This window comes from Tetrao urogallus (assembly GCF_951394365.1).
Source record: "Tetrao urogallus genome assembly, chromosome: 13".
NCBI classification, from domain to species: Eukaryota; Metazoa; Chordata; class Aves; order Galliformes; family Phasianidae; genus Tetrao; species Tetrao urogallus.
This window is the reverse complement of record NC_136826.1, coordinates 15,742,473-15,768,769: the sequence shown is the minus strand read 5'-3', so window position 1 is coordinate 15,768,769 and position 26,297 is coordinate 15,742,473. Positions and strand designations below refer to the sequence as shown.

The 26,297-nt window shown below is 41.5% G+C and overlaps 1 protein-coding gene across 3 annotated transcripts; it reads left to right on the top strand.

Moving 5' to 3' along the window:
• Positions 1 to 823: 823 nt before the first annotated feature.
• STK26 (serine/threonine kinase 26) lies at positions 824 to 25,621 on the top strand (the record flags this gene model as incomplete). 3 transcript variants are annotated; one of them, XM_079541913.1, is made up of 10 exons in its annotated part: positions 824 to 865; positions 15,172 to 15,402; positions 19,752 to 19,808; positions 21,426 to 21,534; positions 21,616 to 21,773; positions 23,181 to 23,366; positions 23,995 to 24,143; positions 24,798 to 24,891; positions 25,329 to 25,391; positions 25,481 to 25,621. In XM_079541913.1, the coding sequence occupies 10 exons, from the start codon at positions 824 to 826 to the stop codon at positions 25,619 to 25,621; spliced, it is 1,230 nt and encodes a 409-aa protein (XP_079398039.1). The 3 variants fall into 3 exon arrangements, with proteins under 3 accessions (XP_079398039.1, XP_079398041.1, XP_079398040.1); XM_079541915.1 differs by lacking the exon at positions 15,172 to 15,402; XM_079541914.1 differs by lacking the exon at positions 23,181 to 23,366.
• Positions 25,622 to 26,297: the final 676 nt, after the last annotated feature.

Sequence of the window (26,297 nt, the reverse complement as noted above, 5' to 3'; positions counted from 1 at the left end):
GAGGTGTTCAAGGCCAGATTGGATGGGGCCCTGGGCAGCCTGGGCTGGTGTTAAATGTTGAGGTTGGTGGCCCTGCCTGTGGCAGGGGGTTGGAGATTCGTGATCCTTGAGGCTCCTTCCAACCCTGGCCACTCTGTGATTCTGTGTTTGTGAGCACAGCGCTGGGTAGGACAGGGCCTGCAGGGGACAGGGTCCTGCCACAACGCGCCTGGGGGGGGGCAGAGCGCCGTGACAGCTCCGCAGGGCCCCACAGCACGGCGAGCGGCCCCGCCCGTCTCACACCGCGCTCGCGGCCGCGCCGCCGCCGGGCCGCTCCTCCCCGCCCGGCCCGGAGGCGGAGGCAGTGACGCCGAAGCCCGTGCGGCGGCGGCTCCGCCCCACAGGGCCGGAGCTGAGACGGAAGAAGCCGCCGCCGCACAGCAGCCTCCTCCTCCTCCTCCTCCTGCCGCCCGGGGCCCGACATGGCGCTCTGAGCCCGGCCGCGCAGAGAGCCGCGACCCGAGGGGCACCGAACAGCCGCCGTCCCCGCTTCGGGAGCGGGAAGGGGGGGGGCATGGGCAGGGCCGCCGTGAGGAGCCCGGCGGGCATGGCAGAGCGGCGCTAGGAGAGAGCGCTCCCCGCCCGCGTCGCGCAGCTCGGCCCCGCGGCCCCAGCGAGGTGAGTCGGCGGCGGGCGGGGCCGCGCGGGGAGGGAAGGAGGGAGCGCGGCCCGCGCTGAAGCCGCTCCCCGCCGCTTTGTCCTTCCAGGCCCCGCCGCCGCCGCCCAGCAGCAGGGAGGCCGAGAGGAGGGAGCAGCGGGCGGCGCCCGGCCGCCGCAGCCCGCCATGGCCCACTCGCCCGTGGCGGTGCAAGTGCCCGGCATGCAGGTGAGCTCCAAGCGGCGCCGGTCCCAAAATGGAGGCGGCGGGTTCGGCTCCGGCTCCGGAAGCGGCGCCGCGCGGAGGCCGACGTTGGGGCGCTGGGTCCTGGGGAGCGCGGGCGGAGCGGAGCAGGGCGGCCCGGGAACGGGGAGGCCTCGCAGGGCTTGGGGCTGGGAGCGGGCCGGAGCCCCGGCGGTGCGGGAGGGGTCGGTCGGGCCCAGGGAGGAGCCGCGGTGCCTCGAACCTGCGGGTCGAGCGCCCTGCCCGCTTTGTTCGGGATGGGCCGCATCCCGGAGCGCAGAGGGGTTTCTGGTGAAAGGCAAAACGAAGCGAATCGCGGGGTGCGCTGGAAGTGGCGATATCGACCCGGGCCTGCAGAGCGGAGCCCTGCCTGCGGCGAAGGCCTGGTGCTCGGGGAAAGGTGCGAGCCGATGTTTGTGCTGCATGCCGTTGGGAGCCGTCATCTGTCAGAAAATGCCTCCTTTCCTTGGCTGGGAGGGAGGCCCGGTGCTCTTCGTGTGCATGTGGAGCTTGTTTGAACAAACAGACGTGCAATATGTGATTTTTTTCAGAGGAAGGCTCTTCATTCTTATTCTGCTGGACAGCCTCGTGTGAGTTCGGGCAGAGATCTTTATCGCACAGAAAGGAGCTGAGCTCATTTCGGTGCTGTTTTCTGCCTGTCAGAGGCTGGCAGCTCCGTCAGCGTTTTTGGCTTTCTCTCAGCTTTTAGGATAGCTGTACCTGCCCCATAGCTGAAGGATTCTGGGGTTTCCTTAGTTCCAGTAACAGAGAAGCCTTTATGATACATCTGTGTGAGATACAAGGAGTTCAGGAGGTTTCAGAACAGAAGATTAGAATTTCTCCAGGTCAGGTATCTTCCATGGTTTTTTGAGTGTAGAAATGATGCATAAAGACCACTTCTATACTGATTTGCATTGGTTGCAATGCTGAGGTTTAGTTTACCTTTTTCACTTCTAGTAACTTGAAGGCCTTCTGAAATCAGTTAAATTTTGGTCCTCCACTGACTTTCTGTTGATATAAGATGACATAAGCCACACTTTCTATCCTCTGTCTCCTGTTTTTGTATTTGGAAGACTTCTATTTCAAAATCCGAATTTATCAACTCCTTATTGTCATATCTACTTGATCTATTGCTGACCTATTTTCCATGGCTGCCTTGTCACCACCAAAGGACCTTGAGAATTATTTGAGGTCCTGTTTTCTGTTGTTAAACCACTAACATTTATGTAATAGTTTCTCTAGTGCTGTTAGCTTAACCCAAATCTCTTAACATATAGTATGTGTAAAATCCTTTTTCTCTATTTTTTTTTTAACTGTTAGATACGTGCAGCTGTATAGAATTAAGAAATAGCTCCTTTTGATGACTTTTGATGAATGCTATTACCCAAGTCCCAACAATCTTACAATGCAAAGGAGTTAGATTTGGTGAAAAATTACTCACCTTGCTCTTCCTTAAGAGGGACTGTAATATAGTATAAGAAAGCAAACAAAAAATCTTCTGGTTGAGGGTGGTAGTCTAAAGAATGAAGTTTACTTTTTTTTTTTTCTCCTCCTTTTAATACCTATTTGAACTGTTCATTCAAGATCATCCAAGTGATTACGAAAGCATCCCTGCATCTGCTCAGCGTTAAAATGAATGCGTGGTGACTGAAGAAGGAATAAACAGATTTGCCTGTGAAGGAGGAAGATCTAGTAGTTGTATTAAAACTAGCACTGTGCAAAAGTGCATGTAATGTCAAGCTCCTTGTTTGTAGTCTGTGTTGAGGGAAGTGTTTGCACTGAATGTAACAGTTGAAACAGAATTTGCCAGAGAATGTGTTACAGGTATGAATCCTTCAGTTCTACTGTAATCCTATGATTTCCATCCCAAACAAACAAATCAGACTCCAAAAAGACTTTGCCAGTTTATCAGTGAAGCATTACCAAAGCTCTTCTGATTGTTTTAAGATCTCTTAAATGCTTTATATCTGAAAATACTGGAGGCTCCATAGAGCTGTTTTGGTCAACTTGAACTCTGCCTGTGAGTAGTATGACAACAACGGAAGACCCAGAGGTAGTATTATCTGCTGCCCTTATGAATAGTTACAGAATTATGTGTTTATGCAGTGGTTGCATTCTGTTTAACCTGTCTTGTGTCCTTGACAAAACCAGATGTTATACCCAACAATTCATGCCTGTGCAAACAACTTCCTAAAGATGTTTTTTTTTCTCCTCATCGCTTACTTGGATAGGCCCAGTTTGCACCAGTTGTATGATGTGAACTTGAATGATACCCAACACTGAAACTTCTAAGCCTGTTTAGTATGGGCGAAGAACTCAGTGAATGTATAAAATGAGCCAGGTGGAAGCTCTTATTCAGTTTTTGTGGTACAGAGGATTGTGTTTGTTTAACTTATCAGGAAATGTAAAGTATGTCAGTTCAGATTGAGTCTTCTCATGGGCTCCTCATGTTATTGACAGCATCTTACACAGTACTCCAAAATTCATTAGTACAAATGAGTGACAGTTTTCCTAAGGTTGGGTGGTGAGGGAACTTTGCTGTCAGCATCCTGAAATTTCAGGCTGGTCTAGATTTCAGCAATGAAACTTCATAAATAATGAGTTCTTTATTTAAACTGGTACACTTTTCAACTTTTCCTATTCCAATTTGTTGTGCAAAATCCAAGTCTGAAATATTAATTAACTCATGTTTGTGTTGATTCTGTTCTCATTTGTCTGTATGTGTTTCTGAAACCCGGTTTGTGGCTTTGTATTTCTGTGCCTCTGCTATTTACTCATCTAAATATTCTTTAACTTTTTGTTTTTCTTATGGCTTTGTTGGTATATCCAGTAGTCTTGAGTGTAGCCACAAAGGTTAGTTAGACCTGATCTGCTCTTACTGGCATCCAGACTGTCCTGCAGTAAAAAACGTAACTTCCTCTAAAAGCAGAGCAGCCAGGGGCACGTGACCTGTCAGCCACTGTACTCTGATTCACAACTGAAGGACTGCTTGATTAAATACTAACTTGAACGTGAAGGTGAGCTTTGCTCTCAGTGAACAGAACCAGCTGTAAAGCGCTGCTCAGCGCGCAGCCTGAGCCTGGCAGTTGGAGAGCCTCTCTCTGCGGGATGCTGTGAGGGAGATCAGTTAACATCTAGTTATTAGGTGGGTGTAGGGAGATGAAAAGAGGAATCGCTTTTAGGTTTGGAAGTGATGGGCTGAGATTTAATAAATAAATAAATAAATGGGTGCCTTTGTAGAAATGCGCTCTCTGTGTGGTGCCCAAAGATAGTCTGGAGGTGTGTCAGGTTTCTAGCAAGCTTTCATCGCAGTTTTAGGAGTGTCTCTCAGTTAAGAGCAGACAGTTCATTACTGTCAGATACCTAAATGTTTAGAGGGTGTGCATTGGAGGAACTTCTTTGAGGGAAGATCTGTTCAAGGATCTGTGGATGCGCCGCTGTCCTCAGAACTGAGTTGCCTCAGTTCTGCAGTGGGTTTGTAAAGGCTTTACACTTCTATTATTTAGAAACATGACTTAACTACAGAAAAGTGGGATGTCCAGCTCTTGCAGGATGCTGTGGGACTTCCACAGTGCCTACAAAAGAGGGGTTCCTTGTGATTGAGCTAGGGCGGGCTCTAGGGATTTGGTGATTAAGTCAAGGAACTGACACTGGACGAAGGTATTTGAGCTTTGAGCCACAGTACAGTTAGGCTGCAGGAAGACAGCATTTTAAAACGTAGGGAGAGCATGCCTGTTTGCTTCTTCAAGTAGATCCCATGAAAACATTTGTGGAATTTAACGCTGCAGTTGTTTGCCTCGTTGTGCTTGCTGTACAAGCTGTATCATACCTAGTAGCAGTCTGCTAACTCAGCTCAGGCTTCATTAGCTGAGCTTGGTTCTTCTGTCTCGTGCACTTTGATAAGTTATTCTGATGACAAAGAAAAGCAGAGCTCAGTCATACTTAGATTGGCTTAATATCATCAAGGGAGGATAGAACAAGCTTTGGAAAGTGTTTGCTACGTGGAAGCTGTGCAGGTATAACCAGCTGGAATCCAGCAGACGCTTTTATCAGTCTGAGAAGAAAAAATCTACAGCAGTCCTTTACTAGTAATTTTTGGGTGCAGATTTTACAGTTTTATACACTCGTTAAATGCACTGACCTGAAATTCAGCAAATCTGCTGAAGCTGCAGGGAATACAGAAGCCAGACTCGACTCTTCTCACCTTAATTGCTTTGCTCTTGTGCACCATCTGATACTTTTGAGCAGAGAATAATTTCCCTCAAAAGGTTTAAAAAAAAAAAAAATGCCTAAAACCAGATGTTTAGTTTTAAAAAATCCACTTAATAATGAATTTATTCTGTAGAGGTCATTTTATTGAATTCAGTATTGAAAAGGTTCACCTGAAAATGAAGACCTGTGACCCATACCCCGCAGGGCTTGTGGCAGTGCCCACTGCTCTCAGAGGTCTGTGATAACTGTGGCACACCATTAAGAGTCGTGACTAAACGTGCCTCTGCAGCAGTATTTCTAGTGTGAGACCTATGAAACAGCTTAGTAAAGGTTGGCACCTTATCTTCATTTTCTTTGTTTTCAGTGTCCTGAAAATAGGGTTTTCAATCTTCCTCAAAAGTGAAAGGATGAATTTAAAACCTGTTAGTGATTGTGTCACTTGTTTGGTGATTAGTTTCAGGTTTAAGAGTGGGTCAAAAACTGGGAGAAGTGCTAAGAGGTGGTTTGTAAGGCTGAAAAACAGAGTTTAATAACTGCCAGTCACAAAAAACATGGATGTTTTTTGAGGGGTTTGAGTAGGGGATAAATGGTACCAGGTTAGCTCTGAAACTGTTCTGTAACATGATTTTCTGCATGCTGTAACTAGTGACTGTGTTGCTCTCTGCAGGAATAAACTGTTGGTGAAGTATTTATCAAGTCAGGGCCCACTGATGCAAGTCCTGCTATTTCTTTCCAACTTACAACAATCATTGGCAATCAAATTCCTTCTCACCTGTCTCACCAGGTTTCTTGATGTTCTGAAACTCTATTTAAAGAGCTGTCATTTGCGCTTTAGATTCATTAGTTCAGCAGTTCTTCTAGAAATCTGTTCTGCTGATTAGATGAGGATCGCTGAACACGATCCTTAGTTTCTGAAGGAGAAACGTAAATCTCGTGAGAAAGGTGCCCATCTGGTGGTACTAAAAACCATTCTGCCAGAGGGACTGCTACCCAAATAAATAGGACAGAAAGAACTCAATCAGTGAAGTTGTTAATAAAGGGTCTGACAAGGTAACAGTATCTTGCTGGTCTTGTTCTTCTTTTCATCTTGTGCATGTGTGTTTGCAGAGATACACTGTATATACTGAGTGTTGTTTAGGTCTGTAGCTGGGGAAAGATTTCAGCTTAGATCTTGCTTGATTACAGTTCTTCAAAGCTTCCCTTCGTAGCTGAGTATTAGAAGTGTGAAGCGAAGTTTGTCTTGCCAAAAAATGTGGATTTGAATGGTCTTGGTGGAGGCAGTGTATCTGGAAAAGCCTTGTGCAACTACGTATCTTGGGTCTGCATGAATTCTGTATGTGCTGATGAATGAGAACTGTTGGTTAACTGCGGGTTTCACACCTGAGCTGTGAGAATGTTGGGAGCCCAAGGTGACAGCTCTGGTTTCATGCACCAGGAGTCAAGAACCATCTGTTCCCTCAATGTTTGTATTTCCTCACCTTGTCTGCCTTTTGCAGGCTTTTCTTTCAACTGGGTGTATGTCCTGAATATTAGAATAATGTTGGCTTGGAGGGGATGGAGGATTATCAGAGGGTATTTACTATCTGTGCTTTGCTAGACATCGAGCTATATTTCAGTGCAGGCTTCTGCATTGGGAGCTGAATATAGAATACAGAAAAAAACCCATTCACCTTGGAATGACTAATAGTGTTGTAAAGCGCAGAGCAAAAAAGGCTGAATTTCCACTGATGCAAATCGACCTGAAAGCGTGTAGAGAAATGTGGAGGGGCAAGGTGATCCCACAGCTCCAGTGCCAGCATTGGCAGAGCTGCTGCTGGGCAGAGGCTGGGTGTGGTGGTGCAGGCTGGCAGAGATCACTGCTGTTGATCTCTCACCTAGGAAGGCGTTATCTGGCAACCACTCACAGCAAGAACACTTTTACATTCCTGCTCAGCTTTATTCCAGCCTAGTTGGCAAGAAGAATCTGATTTTCTTTTTTTAAGGTGTTTTTCTTCCTTCCCTACCCCTTCCCTCTGCATTTTATGTAACGAGTTGCTTTGCCGTGCTATGAGTGTGCTGCAGAATTGTTAAAAAGGAGTTCCCTGAAATGGCCAGGTTGGTTCTTGGTGGGGAAGGTTTCTTCCTTCCTTTGTAGCTCATTTGGGAGTTCTATTTCTGTTCTTTTCCCTGTGTGCTTCTTGTAGCTTCAGATCCACTGTGACTGATATGATCAAGGGCCTGTAATGAAGAGGAGGCCTCGAAGAGAGGGGTGGGAATGCAGGATTCTAGAAGACTGCCCTGTTTCTCCAAAGGGTTCCTTCCAGAACTGAAGGAATGGTGTCAGATCCCTTAACCGTGGGTTCCCATTTGGGGTTTATTGCAGCAGTGGATATTCCTGGAGAGCTATCCGTGTGAAATAAAGTTATTGGCTTGCTCTTTACTCCCATGCAGTGTTCTGGAGCTATCCTTTTCCAGCCAGTGTTTTTTTCTGTCACATTTTGACTTTGTTTAGCCTGAAAAGAAGCAATGATTTTAGTAGAGAGATTGAACAAGGATACTTGTCTGTGTTTAACTTAAGGTTTTGTTGCTGCTTTCTGGTCTATGAACCAGCAAGTTTAAAAAGCCGGATTTTGTTGTTTGTTTTGTCCTATCTGGATTATAGCGTGAGTTTAATCTTATTTACAGGAGGAAAATCTGCATATCATGTTCTAACTTGCACAGAATGAATGCTGAAATGGCTTCTATGATAGAACAGCGAGGAGGCCTTTGAAGTTTGGGTAGCAATTGCAATTTAGTTGCCGATGCTAAACCTCTAAGCATTATAAAAATAGTACAGATGCCCAAATTATGTAATTTATTGCTGGTAGAGCTGTGACGTAGTTGTTCTTTAAATGGGTGTGGCAAAAATGGAAAAAAAAAAAATTGTTTGTGTACTGATAAGCAGGCTGCTGGCTGCAAGGAAGGGCATACGCTGCAAGGAGGCTGCAGCCCGTAAATGGTGTTTCTTCCGTGTTCCTACTAGATGTGGCTTTTGTAATCTCTCTGCAGATTAGGTTTTTCATAGCAGTTCACAGAACAGGAAGAGTGCAAATATTCTTTTCCAGTGAGAAACTGGAGTAGTCTTCTATCTTCTAACTCTGATGTACAGGCAGTTCATTGAGGTGGCTTAATTATCCATTCAGCTGTCATTTGTCCTGCTCTGTTCAAAGGAGATTACGTTTGTTTGGAAAGAGCAGCTTGGTGAATTCCATAATAAAATACAGAATGGCATTTGAACACTTGGTGATCCAGGAATCTGTTGAATTCTGACTTGTGTCAGCATCAAAGCACACCAGACATCCTAGCTATAGAGTGTGGTCATTTGGGCCTTTTTATTGCAAATTACAGTGCAGATCTGGTCACGTAATTGGTGGCCCTCCTTCCCCTTGCCAGGCTGTGCTCCTCACTGATGGAAGCAAATGAAGGACAGGCATCGGTGTGCAGTGGTTTGAGGATTTTTGTTTTTAAATGATACTGTGTGCTTAAAAGGTGTTTGTATATAGAATGAAAGTTAATTGGGACTCCGTTAACTGTAAGTTACATGAAACTTCTCTGGCACAAAGACTTCCTTTTTATGTCTTTCCTCTATGCAGAATACGTAAACAATTGGGGTCAATTTATAATTGCCAGCATCAAAGGGCTCATCTATAGTAGATGTACTGCTCCTCTTGCTTTTTGCTTATTTACCCTGTTCCCTAAGCTGCTTCATGTTGTGCTACTGAAGTGGGAGAATAGCTAAGAATATAGGAAGTTGGGTCGTTTCCTTTTTCAGCACAATATGCAACTGACAACACGGATCTGTCACAGGTCAGAGGGAGCTGGGGAATGAAGATGATTCTTCCCTTAAAAATCTGAGACTGGGCAAGAAGGAAAGCTGGTATTTAAAACTGGTAGTCATAAGAATTGTCAAGCAGCTGGCCTTACAGCCAGTGTGATGAGAACACGGTCCTGTGGGTTTCTGTTCGTTTTGCTTTTGTTTTACACTAATGTTTTCAGGCTCCAACTGAACACAGCAGTGAGTCTTGGCCCTGAGTTAAAGGAGGTGCATCATTAAGGGCGTAACAGAGTTTAGGTCCCCTTTAAGGACAGGAGAGCTCAAGTCTGGTTTTTGTTCCCTGTAGTGTAGAAAAGTTAGGTAATGTAAAGATTTGATACTTTGACAATAAAACAACTTGATTTTAAAGTCACTTTCTACTTCAGTGCTTACCATACGGTTGTGGTAAGTGTAATGAGGTGTCTGACATCTTGATGTTGGAGTCTTGGAAAGGGCTGCAGGGAGACATCAGAGTTGAATTCCCTACAGAAGTCACCGAGAAGCCAGAGTGCATACAAGATGGAGGAAAAAATGCTTGCAGGCTCCACCCTTACAGTGAATGTCTACAGGTTTTTCTTCCTGATTCTTTGTAAGTGATAATGGATTTGCACCTGTGCTTTCATTGCCTTCAAACTATTTTAGTATTATGTATATATATACACAAGCCTGTGGCACTGTGTGCATAACTTACGTTGTAATATGCATTTAAGAGAAAATACGTGGGTGAAGAAGAGATCTAGAAATTAAAGTCTTTCTCTACCTGTTGTGGTTTTATTTTGTAAAGAAGTAAAATATTCCCGATGCAGGTGAAATATGGAAGTAAAATGTGGATAGAGAGATATATAATAGAATGTGTGTGGCCTATAATTTAGGTAATCTCTGAAGCTGCATGCAGATAATGCATGGAAAGAAATTCAGTTAAGGTGTTTTGGCACATCTGCTGAGTGAGACATTACTTCAAAATCCCATAACCTGTTGGTTTCACCAATCCTATTCCCACATATTTTCAATTTTCTTTTGCATCTAAATAGAACAGAAACTCACAGGTAACATTCCCTGAGAATAGATAATATCTGAATAAATTGGTTACCTATGACTTCCATGTGCTCTACCCAGTGTTTTGTTAGCCAGGTAGATGCTGAGAATAGGTGAAGTGACTGGAAAGTCAGTAACATGATATTAAAACTACGTGTCTCTTATTCATTGCATTCTTAAGACAATAGGGTAACGTAGAGATTTAGCAGTTAATAGTGAAGTAGCAGATATGATGCCTAGCTTATTTTATTGTCAGCTGTAATTCTGGGACTTAAGGGAAATGGTGCAGTGCACACTGGCTTCAGCAGCAAAGCTTGCACGTATTCTTCATCTGGCATGTAATGCTAATATGATTGCAGGGCTGCACAACAGATAAGACTCATTTTTTGTTTAAAGCTTTGCCCCAACAATCTTCTCCAGAAGCTTTCTCTAAGATGGCTCTTCTCCTTAAATTTCACCCTTGACTTCTAGCAGACTTAGAAAGGTCAGACTTTACTTTAGAAATTGTTCGAGGTATTTGAAATTATGCAGGTAATTCTAATGACAGTGCCAAAGATACCACTACGTGTTAGGGCCACAGTGGAGGGGATACTTGGCAAATATGGTGGTAGGCACTCTAGTCTTCTCTCTTATTGAATCTTCTGAGCTAATTACTTTATCTTTTACATGATGTACACATAACTGTGTTTGAGCAATGTTTCCCAGTCTAGTTGAGCTATTCTGTAACACTCCTACAATTTTAAGGGAACTTCTATTCCAAATAAACAGTGTGAAATGCTTCAGCATCCACATAACGTTACACATCCTCTGATTCAGGTTTTAGAAATACTTCTGAGCTCATCAGTGTGGAAACACACACTGTTACTGCTTAGAAGGAATCTAATGTGACTGCTGAATTACTTGCTCTAGGAAACCTTGAGGATCCTGGGTCTGAATTAGTGGGACTGATACTGAGCTAATGGCTTGCATCTAAGATACTTTGCAACTAATGTTTTTCATCCATTTGTAAGAAGATTCATTAATGAATTTTGTTAAGAGCTACTGAGTACAAGAAGGTTCAGTTCTGTGGATTGTAGGCCTTGAATAAGATGTTAGGTGGAGATTGTCCTTTTCTGCCTGTTGTTCATTTGTATTTCAGTGTTGTAATGCAGCTTAATTACTAAAAAACTTACCATAATTTGATGCATATCATTAGAAGCCTGTATAATCTTGGAAGTCAGATCTGCAGCATGCTTTACCTTTGTTTTAAAGGAGGAATGCAGAATTTGGAGAACAGGTATATGAAAGGGTCAGAGCGAGATAGGAAGGTGAGTCAGGCAGTCAGTCCTGTAGCTGAATCTAGCCAGGACATTGCCTTGCTGTGTTTATTAAAAAGAAAATGCTTATGTAAGCCATATTGGCAGAGTGCTTGATGGCAGCTATTGTGGGTATGCTGGCAGAAGTTGTTGGGCTGTAGAGGTTTTTATGTGGAGACCGCGAGCAGCGGGCAGGACAGTGGGGCCTCTTGAGATCCCCTCTTAGCCAAATTACAGTATGATTCTGGGACTCCATATGTACACACACTAGCTTGTGAACCCAGACAGTAAGGGCATGGAGTTGGAAAGAAGGATAGGAGAGTTTTTGGTAAGCAGCAGTGTAGGTTGTGTAGTTGTGCTGCGCTGTTAAAATGGTGGACTTCCTGAGCTGGGCAGAGGGCTTGTGTTGTCATGCTGATAGCCGTGCTGTTACTCATGCTGGCTAGATTGAAGCTGGCATGTGTATGTGCCTGAGCTTGTCATATTTGGTGCTGCTTCTGCCTGTGGGGGCAGGCTTAGGGCTGAAAGGAGCCAAGTCCTACAGATCTGTCCGCTTACAGGTGTTACCTTATCAGAGGTGATGGAGTCCATACGCTATTATACTGATACCATCTGTTGCCCAACAGACTTGACTCTCCATAGAAACCAATTAAAATAACAATGCACACAGTTACTCGTGGGCAACTTTCAAAGCTTCTAAACCTCTTTCCTGTTCAGTGAAAGCACACAGAGTAACAGTTTTGCTCTGTTAGGAGTGTTAGTAGTATTAGATTTCTAATTTTTGGCACATGAGGAGCTTAACTGAGTTATCAGTTGCAAAATCTCATTGGTATATGTTGCTGATATATGTACACACATTTTTTATTCACATAATATATATCTCCATCTTTCTCTGTACTGAGAGGGAGAGAACAGGCATTGCTACATCTTTTTGTCTTCAATTAAAAAGTAGTTTTCTGTAGTTTTTTGTTTTTATGAGACAGAGGAATACTTTAGAACAGTAGCCAGAAAGACAAGGCAATTAAGAAAGGTAAAGGTAAGTCTGTTTCACAGTGCAGCTTTGTTCTAAGCCTGTGTTTTAAGTAATGTGAGCATTCTTAGTTTGAAGCCTTTCCAAGGGAAATTACCTCAATATTAGCCATGATTGTTCAGAAATTCTTGCCTTCATCCTGGAGTGTCCTACAGATGCTTGTCAGCTTGGGTGAATAACAGAAGCTGTAAAGCTGACTTTGCTGGCAGTAAAAGGATTTGCTCAGAATAAAGACCTGCCTTTTTCCTTCAGTAATTCCACACCATTTGTTCACCTCTGGTGCGCCTTTGTTCCGCTCTCCCATGGGTGCGCATGGAGTTCTGTGTGTCAGGATATCCAGCCGCGCTTCATCTCTCCCTGTAGTGCAGCACTCCCACATGATGGCATTAGGAATCGCTGGGAGTTAAAATAGCCTTAAAAGCTCTGATTCACCTGAAGTAGCTCGGGGGTGAGAGTCAAGGCCTGCCTTGTTGTTGGCTGTTAAGTGGGTGGGTAGGGTGGAATGGCGCGTTTCTGCTGAGGAGTCCAGAGGAATTTTCTTCTTGCATTTTGCTTGGGGAGAAACCGTAAGAGCTGCTCTTTGAATTCATCCTGTGGCTCCTGTGAAGGTTGGATCAGTGACTGTGTCTGGGAGCACATTGCTTTTCTTTTATCTATGTGGAAGTGTTCAACAGCTTTTCTGTCAAATCCAGCAATAGGTACCAGGTAACTTGAATGGGAGTCACAGGCTCTGAGATGTCTCAAAATAAAGCTGGTATTTCTGCAGCTGACTGCTTTAGGGTTAATAAAAAGTTTTGCCAGTCTTCTCTTTACGCTTTCATGTCATCTTTTTCTGTAAATGAAGAACTACCCTTAATGCAATTGACACTGTAGTTCAGGAGTACATTAGTTTGCTAACTAAGTAATAGTTTTGAGGCCTACAGTTGCTTTCTTTCTCTTTATGTTTATTGTCATATAATTATCCCAGATTTCAGGTCAAAATAGTTCTCATCGTTCACTTTGATTGTGTATTTGCTTATCTTTCAAGTCCTTCAGTAGATCTAGCAATATATTGGGGGGGGGAGGGGGAGGAGGGAGGAACAATTTGATCATAGTTATTTTTCTGAAGGTGTATTCTTGTGTATTTTTTTGTTTTTTAATGCATCAGAGCTCTTTGTGGGCAAAGGAGAAATTCCTAATTCCTCTTGCTTCAGTGGCTCTTCAACCCAGGCACGTTAGCGTTTCATATATTTGCAAGATCTAAAAATTCAGTTACACAGATCAGCACAAATCTGCCATACTACTTAATATTCCCTCCTCTTTTGAGAGCACAAATGACAGCTTGGTGTGTATGAGCAGTGAATTGATTCCACTGAAAATCAACTTGACAGATGATGTGGTTAACTGTTAGCTAAATCTGCTCCCTGATTCGTCTCACCATACTGTGGAATAAGTTCTGATCCTGATAGAAGGAAGGGAGCAGTAAGGGGCTGATTAGGCCATGAGGTTGCTGCTTTACTCCAGTCAAAAAAGGAGCAATATTTTTGTTTTCCCAGTGAAGATTTTTGCACCCATTTTCAAGACGATGATGTTAAGATGTTTTGTGGAGTTCCATGTTGGTACTGGAGTATTCTGCTGTGCAGGGTAATCCATGCAGCAGATGCACAGTGGCTGCTTTTGCCAAAACTGTCGCTTCTGTCATGAAGTTCAGTTGGTCTGCTGGGTAAGCATGACGTGTAGGGATGTAGGAGAGACATCAGGCATCAGAATCAGAGGGCCTTTGGGCAGAGGTTTTTTGTTCATGGCAAGTTAACAACAGCAAAGCTGCTGCAAGTGTTAGACATCATCCTTCTCAAAATCCTGTTGTGTTTTTTTTGTAATTGGTAATGTATTTAACTTCTGCAAAGCATGGGCTGTTCTGTTAACACATCTCCTTTGCCTCTTAAATTCCGCAAATTTCCTATGCTCTAAAGCTCAGTGTTCTTAAATTATAGTTCAAGTCATCCATATCCATCAGAAATTGCTGCTGTGGCTTTTGGATACACAAGCAGCCATATGCTTTATTTTGAAAGAGAAAAGAGACTTTGCTTCCTTTTTTTTTTTTTTTCTTTTTCTCCTTCCTCTCTCTTCCCCCTCTTTGAATGAAGCTGAGAAGTGTTAAGATCTTGGTGTGGTGTCAGTGCTGATCATAGAGCAGTTAACCTTCAGAGTAAACCAGGTGTCCTCAGGAGTGCTGTACTGTCTGGTGCTGTGCTCCCCCACCCGATGCATGTCTGGGTGATGTCTGCTGGTTCTAATCAGTGCTTCAGTTTCATTTCTGCATCCATACGCCTTTGAACGTCTTTCAATCCCTTTTGCTGCCTTATGTGTGCACCATCTTAGCAGATCTCAGAAGCTCAGTGTGCTTGGGTGGAGGATTCTGCTAGTTGGCTGCAGGTGCTGCAGTCCTCTGGCAGTTCCCTCTGTGCTGCATTACCTGCAGTGCAGCTTTGTCTGCTCAAGGCTGTTGGCCTTGTAGGACAGCCCAGCCTCATTCACATGGGTAACGATGATGGTGCTTCCGTGCCAGTAATTGCATTCTGCAGACTTCTGAATTACCACACAGTAAGGATTAATATTAACAGCTCTATTCTTTCCTTTAAAAGCGGTATGTGGGAAATGAGATTTGTACCTGATGCTTTCCTTGGTGAGACTCATTTGCCTTTGACATAATTGCATAATATACGTTCTGTAACTAATAGCTGGATTAGAAGTTAGTGTATGGGAAATAAATTCATCTGATACGAGCCCTCTAATGATGATAAATCTGGATGATGTGTTTCTTGGGAAGTAATGAGGGCTAATAACTTGGAAGTAAATTAAGATAGCTCATATCTTTTTAAATTTTTTTTTTAAACTCTTTCTCTAGAATCATAGAGCAGACCCAGAAGAATTATTCACAAAACTGGAACGCATCGGGAAAGGCTCCTTTGGTGAAGTCTTTAAAGGAATTGATAATCGGACACAGCAAGTGGTTGCTATAAAAATCATAGACCTCGAGGAAGCAGAAGATGAAATAGAAGATATACAGCAAGAGATAACTGTTTTAAGTCAGTGTGACAGTCCTTATGTAACGAAATACTATGGATCATATTTAAAGGTAATGTATGGTACTGCACAAATATTGACTAGCAGTGTTTTGAATGATGCAAAGGAAAAATTCTAAAACTGAGGGGATGTTACCATATCAACTTGACTTTTAGTTTTTCCCTTTGAATGCTGTTGACTTGGTTCTGCTTCTTTTGCTGTGTGCTCCTTAAGGCTCAGATTTTCACAAAAATGGCTACAAAAGGAGCAGAGCTGACAGAAGATTCCTATTGCTTTTATAAAATTACATGGGGTTTTCTCTCCTTTCTTTCCTCGCAACTTCTAGTGCAACTTTGTGCCTTTTTGGAGAAGGAAAAATATGTTTCCATAGCTAGGCTAACAAAAAAGAGAAACCTTTCTTTGATATGGAAGGAAACCCTGTGAGCTGTGGAGATGTTTGTAATTATGCATTATAGTAGGCCTGAAACAAAGTGGAACTGACAAGAGTACAAAGTGGTTATATAACTCTGAATTGTTATCTAAGGCATAATTTAAGAAACAAGCTTAACAAAAAAGCAAACATCAACACACACAGCAATGCACAACCCCACAGAAATAAAAATTGAAAGTATATAAATGTATAGCACTGACAGAATGGCTGGATAGAACTTTCAGCTCCTGGTTAGGGTTTTCTTTAAAAATTCCTGGCAAATGCAAGAGTGTGTTAATTCTGCATTACTTTCCTTACTGCTGTTTGGGTACTTCTCATTTTTGTTGTATTCTGAAAGATTAATGCTGGTCTCCTGATTTTTTTTCTTACCTCTCCTATTTTGGGGAAAGCTGCTGTGGGTGAAGAGATGTTTGTGAAATTTAGTTTATTTTCCCTTAAGAAACTTCCCTTAAAAAATCATAGGAATGTTTTTCATCCCAGACGACCGTGGCAGTTAATTGTATTGCTTGCTCTTCCCTGCCTAATTAGTATCTTAGGCTGGATTTATCCTTGATTGCTAGGACTAGGTCTTTCAGCTTGAGGTTCCTCAGGGGGAACAGTGTATTGGCTTCGTTAGAAGTATCCAAAGAATCTTTTATGCTGGCTCTAATTTTGGTAATAACAGGCATTTTGACAGTACTGTCTGTCTGTTCTTAAAAGTAAAAACTAAGGTTGCTATAGCTTCTGACTTTTTATTAGCTATAATTCTGAGAATGGCTGTCGGCCTTAGTATTCAGCTGTTCAGTATTTCGTTCTGCATATTCTTTAGACTTCTTCTGGAAACAGTGAAGTGTGTATGGTTTTGTACAAAATGACTTTATAATTAAAGGTTAAAGAACGTTGAGGCTAGATCCTGAAAATTAAGACACATTATTTCATAGAAAGCAGAGTCCTGGGCTGATGAGGGTAATAGCAGTTCTCAGTGGATCTCACTGGTGCCAAGATTATGTCAGAAGTGATCAAATGGGCTTATGGTTTTATACATAAAGGTTATTGAAAATAGCTCCTATAAGCTGTTCAAAGATAGGGCAAAAAGGGCACCGGTGTATTTCAGTATTTAAAAGTAAGCAAGTTTATTGAACTTTGAACAGGGAGATGGTTACTGCCATCAAGTCCCAGTCAGCTTCAGCTCTTCTCCTTTGTAAGAAAGCACATTTGATAATTGAATGTTACGATGAAAACATTAAGCTGTGTTAACTGTGAGGGTTCTCTAACTGTTCAGGTTTTCAGGTGAGGTTTTTTCTCTGTGTACAGTCTGTTTTAAGTATTCTGGAGCTTTACGCTGTGCTTAGTTTCGTGCTTGTCAGGATGCAGAGCCAGCATTGTGACTAACAGGAATGGAGTGACCCAGTCCCAGGGGCCCTGTGACTTACCAGCAACATGCAGGATCTTCCCAGTGCTCCTCCTGCTAAGAAGAAACTGAGCAGGAGAAGGAAAGAGTGTCTTTATCTCAATTACTTGACTTACTAATTTGTAACCTAGTCAGCTCAACTGATGCCATATAAGATACTCTTATATTCTGCAGCCTAGCTGCTCTTTAGCTACAGCTTCATGTTTGACTTGTAAACGTGGTTTTAAAAATACAGACAGCCCCTAAATATTTTTACCTACCAGTATAGAGTTACTTGTCTGTTAGTAGATATTTTAAAAACACTACTGATGCAAGATAAGGTCTACTTCCTTACCACTGAGATAAAACTGATGTGAATTGCCCATTGTTGTGAAACAAAAAGGTGCAAAATTCCCCAATGATGAAGACATGGGATGCCTTTGTATCTTGAACTTTGGAGCTCAAGTGGGAATTTACTGTTGAATAAATCTGAAATCTTTGCTAGTCTTAATCATTTTTTCCCTTGAATTTGGATGTCTTGCAAGACCTAAGCATTGGTAGGTGATACACAAACATGTAGTTAATACATTATGAATACATTTGTGTTGGGTAGGAAAGGGTTTTGCCTTTTATGTCGCATCTTTTGCTGTTATATGTGGAGTTGTGCAAGGTTGCAGCTGTTTCAATGAGCTTTTGTAGATGCAAGATAACTTCAGTCCTTATATGGATGTTTGTAGACATTCCTGTCTGTGGTAGGTGAGCATGTAAACTTGTCATCCAGCACTGCACTTTGATTGCAGTTAACATCATACCTCACTAAATAAAACATAGATTGTGGAAAGTACCCTTCAAAATGATAGTGTGTAGCAGTGTAAGATGTGCTAAAGTGCTGGAATGCTGTCCTCGTGTCAGTCTTACTGCCTTATTGGCTTATCCAGGAGATTAAAGTTACTGAGAGTTACTCCAGTTCTGGTGTGTTCTAGTTATGCCAGTTTGTGAAGCTGTAAAATACGTGAGCTATATTTTCTGTCTGATCCCATAGAGAGTGATCATCTCTGGGTGACTAAAACATGTGGATTGTTTTCCTTATTTGTGCCATGTAGCCTTTGGGCTAGGGAATTAATTATCCATCCTGTAACCTGTAACTACTGAACACACCTGGGCTGCTTTTATTTTTCAATTCTGCTTTTAAAACAAGCCTGAAGTTGTTCTCAGCTTTTCAGATTTTAGTGTGGAAAATTCCTATAGTAACATGCAGAACTGTACAGCACTTAGTGCAGCAAAGCTTTGAGGCCATCTGAAGATATTGTTTGTTCTACATTGTCTATTTATACATGGTTGACCTAAAATAGCTAGGAAAAAGGTTGTACATGCTTGGCTAGAAAATATCCCCACCCGATTACGCTGGATAGCAGCTTTTTCTTTGAGACATTATTTCAGAAACACAGCACTTATTCATTTCCACCTTACACTGTTTTCAAGTAATGGTCAAATGCTCCAAACACGTCTGGTAACCACAATGTTTGCCTTAAGCTGGAGCTCCTTGCAGGTCTTCTCAACTGACAAAGTTGGGCTTTATAAAAACTGCTAAAATTAGCCAGCCCTTCCCTGCTGATCTCATAATATTGGAATAGACTCTCATAAATTGCATGTTTCTTAAATTTAGTATAAATCTAACAGAGTGTGCCTTGTTAGCAATAATTGGATGTGGTACTTCCAGAAACTGCACCTTTATTTGCTTGTTGTTTCCTTTAGGTTTCTATCAGTAGTCAGGAAATCGGATAGGTCAGAGTACAATGTAGAATGCAAGAGGCTTTGAAAAGGACTTCTGCTATCAGCTTGTGCTTTGCTGTAAGAAACTAGTGCTAGTAAATACTTCCTACTTAGAAAGTGTGCATGGTACTTGGGCTGCATTAGTATTTCTGATAGCTGTGTTTTTCAAATAAATGTTTTTATTCCAGTAATTTCTTAAGCATTAACCGATGGGTTACTGTTCTAGATTTGTTTCTGAAATGCGAGGGAATTTTGGTGAGCAGTTGGGAAAAGTTCCCAGTTTTGAAACACACTCTATGGTTCTCGTACCAAATCTTTCCATTTCTGTTTACGTGAATCTTCCGCTCCTTGCAGTTGCTCACGAAGAACAGAAGCAGCATCTAGAAAACCCTTGTTGGAAGAACTTGAATTCTAGTACTGTAGCTGAGATATCTCAACAAAGAAAGCACAGTAACTCCCAGGGGTAAAGATTCAAGCAGCATGGCATGAAGAACAGAAAGGAACACAGGACTTTGAAGTATTGCTTAAAATTCAAAACAGAGAAAGAAAAACCCTGTGAAGTCTAAGATAATTAGATAAAAAGTATAACTTAGGGGAACTGTGTTGTTCTTACCATTGACCTTTTAGTGGTTGGTTTGGAATGTCTGATGTAAAGACTTCAGAAACACGAGCGTTCTTGTAGGGTTTGGGTCTTGCCCAGGAGCTGTAACTTGGTGATTCGTGGGGCTCTGACTGTGTTCTCCTAACAGCTGGCAGGTTCTCCACTGAAGTACATTTTCTTTTTTTAATGGTACCCTTGGACTTCTAACATCTCCCATTTCTTCTGTAGGGCACAAAACTATGGATAATAATGGAATACTTGGGTGGAGGGTCAGCTTTGGATCTTGTAAGTATTTGCATCTAAGATTATTTGCATCTAAGTCCTAGTAAAACCTATGTGGTTGTGTGTATCTCCTTTGTCATTCCTCCTTTGTCAGCCCAGATTTCACTGTTATATCAGCACTATGTTGCAATGCTTCAAGAAGTGTTAACTTGTATAATAGTTCTGTCACATGTTGGTGCCTTGAGTTGATGCTGATTTTCTTGGCTATTTGTTGCTCCTCTTGGTTGTTTCTAAGCATGAGGAAACTTTCATTCTCAGTCAAATGCAAGGTGGTTTTCTTTCTTTGTATAGAAGTTTGCCACATGAGGAGAAGGAACTTGTGGGAGGGTGGGGGTGTTTCTGTAGGCCCCACCACCAGGTTATTCCTTACACTTGCATACAAAATATTTCTGTTAGGATAGGATCTCAGGAACGAACGTCGTATGTCACCACCGAGTGCAGTTAAAATTAACTGGTTAAAAGGTGTTTAGTTTTCCACTTTCAGAAATCCTGGTTGAAAATGAAAGTGCCTTTTATTTCAGATAGTGGAGCATTCATGAAGGATGTAGCTTAGTGCAGGAGCACAGTTCACTGTACGTGGATGTGGTTTCCCCATATTTTCAGTACAGTTCTACCTCAGCTGTAAAGCTATGAGACCCACCCTTTCCTGCAAGATAATACAACGCCTTCTTTGTGTGATCTGAAGGAGAAGTGTCATGTCTGCAGTATTACAGGATAGTGCTAATCATACGTTTGCTACCAGTGGTTCTGTCTGCAAGGGTCTGTGTATGTGCTTAGCCTCACAAGTCCATTTCAGCTTCATGAAATTACATCATATCAGCTTTATTCTAGGAATGCAAAAGCAGAGGAATTGTGAGTAGCATGTCACAGCTTGTAGCTTTGGAGTTTGGTCGTCTTGAGAAAGAAGCTGAGAAAATTTGTTCTTTAACATTTATACATAGTTTGTAGGCTCTTTTGGACTGTCAGAAAATAATGAAGTAGTGTGGGGTTTTTAGTAGTGTTCAGTGTTTTAGTGTTCTAAAGGGCAACTTAATTTTTGTTTCCTTTACTTAACTCCACTTTTCATGATTTTGTTGTTCTCCATTTCATTGCTGTGAGTTTTTTGTGTGTTTTTTTTAAATAGCAGAATCACACATCTTAATTGTCCTTCTTTATGTGCGTAGTTTTCTGATGTGCAAAGCTTTGACAGTTGTGCATTATGTTCATAATGCAAAAGCAAGCATAGAATCAAAAATATTGGAACAACTTTAAAAAAAAGTTTTATTTTGAATTAAACAGAGTTTCTTAATGCACTCGTTTTAAATGCAGTATGGGGTCTGTTGTGTTTGATAAGAATGTAAAACTTGTTGGGAAATTCTAGCTTTCCATGTGTATTGCATGCTGAGGGGAGTGTGAACTGTATGGAAAAGTAACAGAATTTGTAATGTATCATCAGCAGAGGAGATGTGAAGATGATTATTCTAATGGCATCTTTTTCTGGTGGAATTCTAAGCTACTTAATTGAATCTTCACTTTATGAAGCCCTTTAAATTAAAAATGTTTCAAGTTTGATTTATTTAAATCAATAATAAGGCAGAAATTAGATGTGGCTAACATTATTTTACTGTGTTTTCTCTAAAGCTTCGTGCTGGGCCTTTTGATGAGTTCCAGATAGCTACTATGCTAAAGGAAATCCTGAAAGGTCTTGACTACCTGCACTCAGAGAAGAAGATTCACAGGGATATAAAAGGTTCACTTAAATGCATCTTTTTAAAATCCTTAGAAGTAAGTAGAGCAGCATTCTGACTTAGATATTATTTCCTGTTGGCAGCTGCCAATGTCTTGTTATCAGAGCAAGGGGACGTTAAGCTTGCTGATTTTGGAGTTGCTGGGCAGTTGACAGACACGCAAATTAAGAGGAATACCTTTGTTGGAACCCCGTTTTGGATGGCCCCTGAAGTGATCCAGCAGTCAGCATATGATTCCAAAGTAAGTATGGGTGTAGAGCACCTCTTCTCTCTATCTGCTGACCTACCATAAATGGCTTTGTATTTTTGTCTTTCTAATTCTGTCAGTACTGGAAGGAAAGATGATAATAAGGAGGGATAGTCCTCTTTCTTTTGTGTGTATGCCCATCAGATGCTTTAGGGCATGGTAGTGAAACGGCAGTGTATTTTAGTGCTGATACCCTGTTTATGTGCATCCAGAAAGCTAAACCTCCTGGTATGTACAAAGTAACTTTTGTAGTGTTTTTCTTAGATAGTAACTCTGTAACTGTACTTGTGATGGGCCCTAATAAAAAACCTGTGGAGTATTTGAGATGTTCTAAAGATCCACAGAGATCTTTCCCAGAGTCAGATTTGAAGGAATTTGTTTACATGTGAGGGATGACAGTAAGGAATTTGTACATTCAGCTGTAATTTTCATGTGTAGGGTTTCAGCTTTACATCTGCATTACTCGTTCTGTGGCATTTTGGGAATGCATTCTACCTTGTTTTAAAAATAGGTTCTCCAGTCCAAGTTAAAATAATTCATCTCCTGGTTTTCCTGTATCAGCTGTGCCACCCCTTCATTTACATTCTGCACAACCTAATCCCCTGCTTTCCTTGTCTCCTCAGTACTGCTGTAAGACCAGTACTCTTTCCCCTTTCTTTCCAGGCCTTTGGATACAACAGATGAAGGGTTCTGGACAGGACACACTGATTTCTAGTCTACAGTTGTTTGTTTGTTACTGAAATATCATAACTATGAGCTACTTTAATTCTTCAGTATTAAATAGAGATATTTAGGTAGTTCTTCTAAATAGGAAAGGAATATGGTAGAAATGCAGCTTGTAACCCAAAGCTGCCCATATAATGAAGTATTACAACTTTGCCATGTGTAGTCAAATCATTCCTAGGCAGTTTGTAATGAGAAATGCTTATAGTGATTTTAATGGTTCTTGTAACACATCTGAAAATAGTGCAGAGAATGTGTATTTCACTTGGGAGAAGTCTCTAAACTGAAAGATTTCATAGTTTGTAAGACATTAATGAAACTTGTCTTTTAGGTACAATCAGTATCTCTTTGTGATTCTTCAGGAACTCGTGCTTCCAACTTGATGTTTCAGGTCTAACTGGAGTTGCTGGTAGTTTCCTAGCTAAATTCATAAGGCTGTTATGGAAGAAAGCAGCAGTGCAAGAATATTATGTTGTATTCATTAGTCAAAGTTATTAAAGCCTGATTAAATTGCTTATGTCTTCAGGAATAATAGCCTCAGGGTATAAAAAACAATCCTTGTGCATTATCTAATGAGACTAAAATTAATTCTACTATATAGATGCAGATTTCAGTTAGTCAATACGTTGCTATGATGGCATTCAACTTTGTACTGAAAGTTATTTTTCCATTTCACAGGCTGACATCTGGTCATTGGGAATCACTGCTATTGAATTAGCCAAAGGGGAGCCACCCAACTCTGATATGCATCCAATGAGAGTTCTGTTTCTCATTCCAAAAAACAATCCTCCAACTTTATTAGGAGAATTCAGTAAACCTTTTAAAGAATTCATCGATGCGTGTCTGAATAAGGATCCAACATTTGTGAGTAGATAAGTGTGTGTGTATGTTTGTAATGCGTGTAGAGATGCTCATGTCTCTTTTTTTAATGCATTCTTGTCAAGTATTTTGCTGATGTAGTGCATCAGAGTTGACTAAAATAGTTCAAGAGACTAATTTTGACTGCAGATAGCAACAGTGCTTTTTAGTAGTTCTCTCCACCCCAGCCTCTTCTGTTTAAAGTAATGGAGGGAGGAGGAATGGCAAAGGAAGTGATGGCAGAGGCAGCTTCCCAAGATGCATACAAAGCTAAGATAATGTCAGAAGAGAACCTAAGAGGAATCCTAGATCTCTTCCCTGTAGAACTTTTGTTTTCTGTCTGAATTCTGCTTACAAGGAAATGCATTGGAGAAACTTGATTAGTCATTTTCCTGGGTGTGTACTTTCTAGCATAGGAGGGTAAGCAATATAGTCTGTGTGACTTGATCATATTTTTAGAGTGCTTGTAAATGTGGATTACTGGCTTTTTTGACTTCCTGTTTCTACTAATTTCCTGATGCTGTATGTGTTAGAACGGGGAGTCTGTTGTTGTACCAAATCTTCCCTGCTAGCATTTAAAGTCATAAAATGCTAGCATAGCATTAAATATTCCAGTGTTCTGGTTTTTTCACAGCGCCCTACAGCAAAAGAACTCCTGAAGCACAAATTCATTATGAAAAATGCCAAGAAGACTTCATATCTGACAGAGCTAATTGATAGGTTTAAGAGATGGAAAGCAGAGGGACATAGTAGTGATGAAAGTGATTCCGATGGTTCTGATTCGTAAGTTAATTTTCACCATTTAGTCTGTCTAGCTTTGTTCTCTGTGTTTTGCATTGGCTTCTTTAAGGAAAACTGTTTGAATCTAAGGGCTAATGCTTAAGTCAAGCTATGTGCTTGTTCTCTAAACTTTTTTTAACCTCTGAACTCATTTTCAGTTCTGCTTAAGCGCTGTGTGTTTCCTACTCTGAGGCTAGCGGTTATACAGAAAGTACTGCGTCAAAACTGGAGATGTTTGCACAGTGTGGGTAGAACAACGTACCTTCTGCAAGTCTTTGGTTTTTCTGGATATCAGATAACTGTTTTAGGTGGGATGCCATTGGAGAAGGGAGGTCCTAGAGGTAGACAGCATCTTTTGTTTGCTTTGATGGTATTTCAGCTTGGTCTCTGAGATAGCGTTTCCTAAGTTTTAAATACATGCTTTTTTTCTTATTTTAAGACATAGAAATAATCCTTATAGATGTGTTCTAGTCTGGTCTAGTATTAAATGAGGAGGTTGGTGGCCCTGCATGTGGCAGGGGGGTTGGAGATTCATGATCTTGAGGTCCCTTCCAACCCTGGCCATTCTGTGATTCTGTGTTATGTATTTGGGTTACCTATGGCTGCTTAGCATTATGTTGTGACTGGCGTTGTGTACATCGTATCCTTTTCCTTCAGGGAGTCAAGTAACAAGGAGAACAACTCTCATCCTGAGTGGAGCTTTACTACAGTTAGGAAGAAACCAGATGCAAAGAAGCTGCAGAACGGGACGGTATGTAGTCTGAGTTCTGCTAAGGAATGGCCTTGTAGCCATTGTAAGGAAGGTAGTGTTAAAACTTTGTAACTGTACAGTTTTTCATAAGAATTGACAGCCTTTTTGCACCTCAACAGATAATGCTTGTTACTGATGTATCCTTTAACTTTGTCAGCCTTAGGTCCAAGAGATATCACATACTAATAGATCTGTATCTATTCATGGAGATATGATTCCTTTGAACTCTGATATAATATTAGAGAAAGCACATTGAGCTGTCACGATGTATTGCGTGCCATCAGGCTTCTCACGTAGTGCTTGATGTCCTGCAGCCTGTTTTGAGATGTACTGTAAGGGCTGTGTTGAATTCATAGGAAGTTCTAAAATCACGGTGTGTTAAATGCAGCTTATAGACTGCATGGGAACGTACTGATATCCTTCTTTGTTAATTCCAGGATCAAGACCTTGTTAAAACCTTGAGTTGTTTAACTATGATAATCACTCCTGTCTTTGCTGAGGTAAGTTTTCCTTTCAGATTAGCTTTTGAATTAATTGTCTGAGTGTTTGTGAATTCTGTAAGCTTTATCTCATTTGTTCTGCTACTCAGCTCAAACAGCAGGACACAAATAATGCTAGCAGAAAGAAAGCAATTGAGGAACTTGAAAAAAGCATCAACATGGCAGAAGCAACATGTCCAGGGATCACAGATAAGATGGTGAAGAAACTTATGGAGAAATTTCAGAAGTAAGTTAGCATTGCATGCGTTGTGTGCTGGGGGGAAGCATTTCCATTTGGGAAAAGCTGTGTGATTTTGAGCACTTTTGTGTGTTAGGGAGATTTGAGTACAGTTCTTTGATAAGTGGAAGATCTGCTACATATAGGGCTCAGCTTTTAGCTTCCTTGTTCATACAGAACACTTCTGGTTATTGAAACAAAAGCTAATAAGAAACGGTGACTTTTTCTGCTGTTAGCACTGCAGTTTTATTGGAGCTGTTACACTTTGTTCCCTTCAGTTTAGCCTGCAGTTATATCTTAAGCACATTCATAGCAAGTAAGTCAAGGAGTCTCCTTTTCCATTATCTTTCTAGGGAATGTTTTCTGGATGTGTATTCTGGTGTGTATTTTCTTGTTTGTTTTCCTCTGAGCTGTTAGGATGAGGTGAAGGCACTTCCCAGTTTAAGGATGCACAGGTAGTTACTTGCTGTTTGCCACACCAAAATGTAGTAATTAACACTCTTCCTTGCATTTTCATACCTGTAGATTTTCTGTTAATGACTCATCCTAAGAAACTTCACATAATTGACTGCTGTTTCGTATGGACCCAGTGAAACCCACCAAAACTACTTCAAGCTTGGCAGTGCTTAGCTCATGAGCTCCTTGTGCCTTTTGGATCTTTGCAACATATTGATGGTGATTTGAGGATT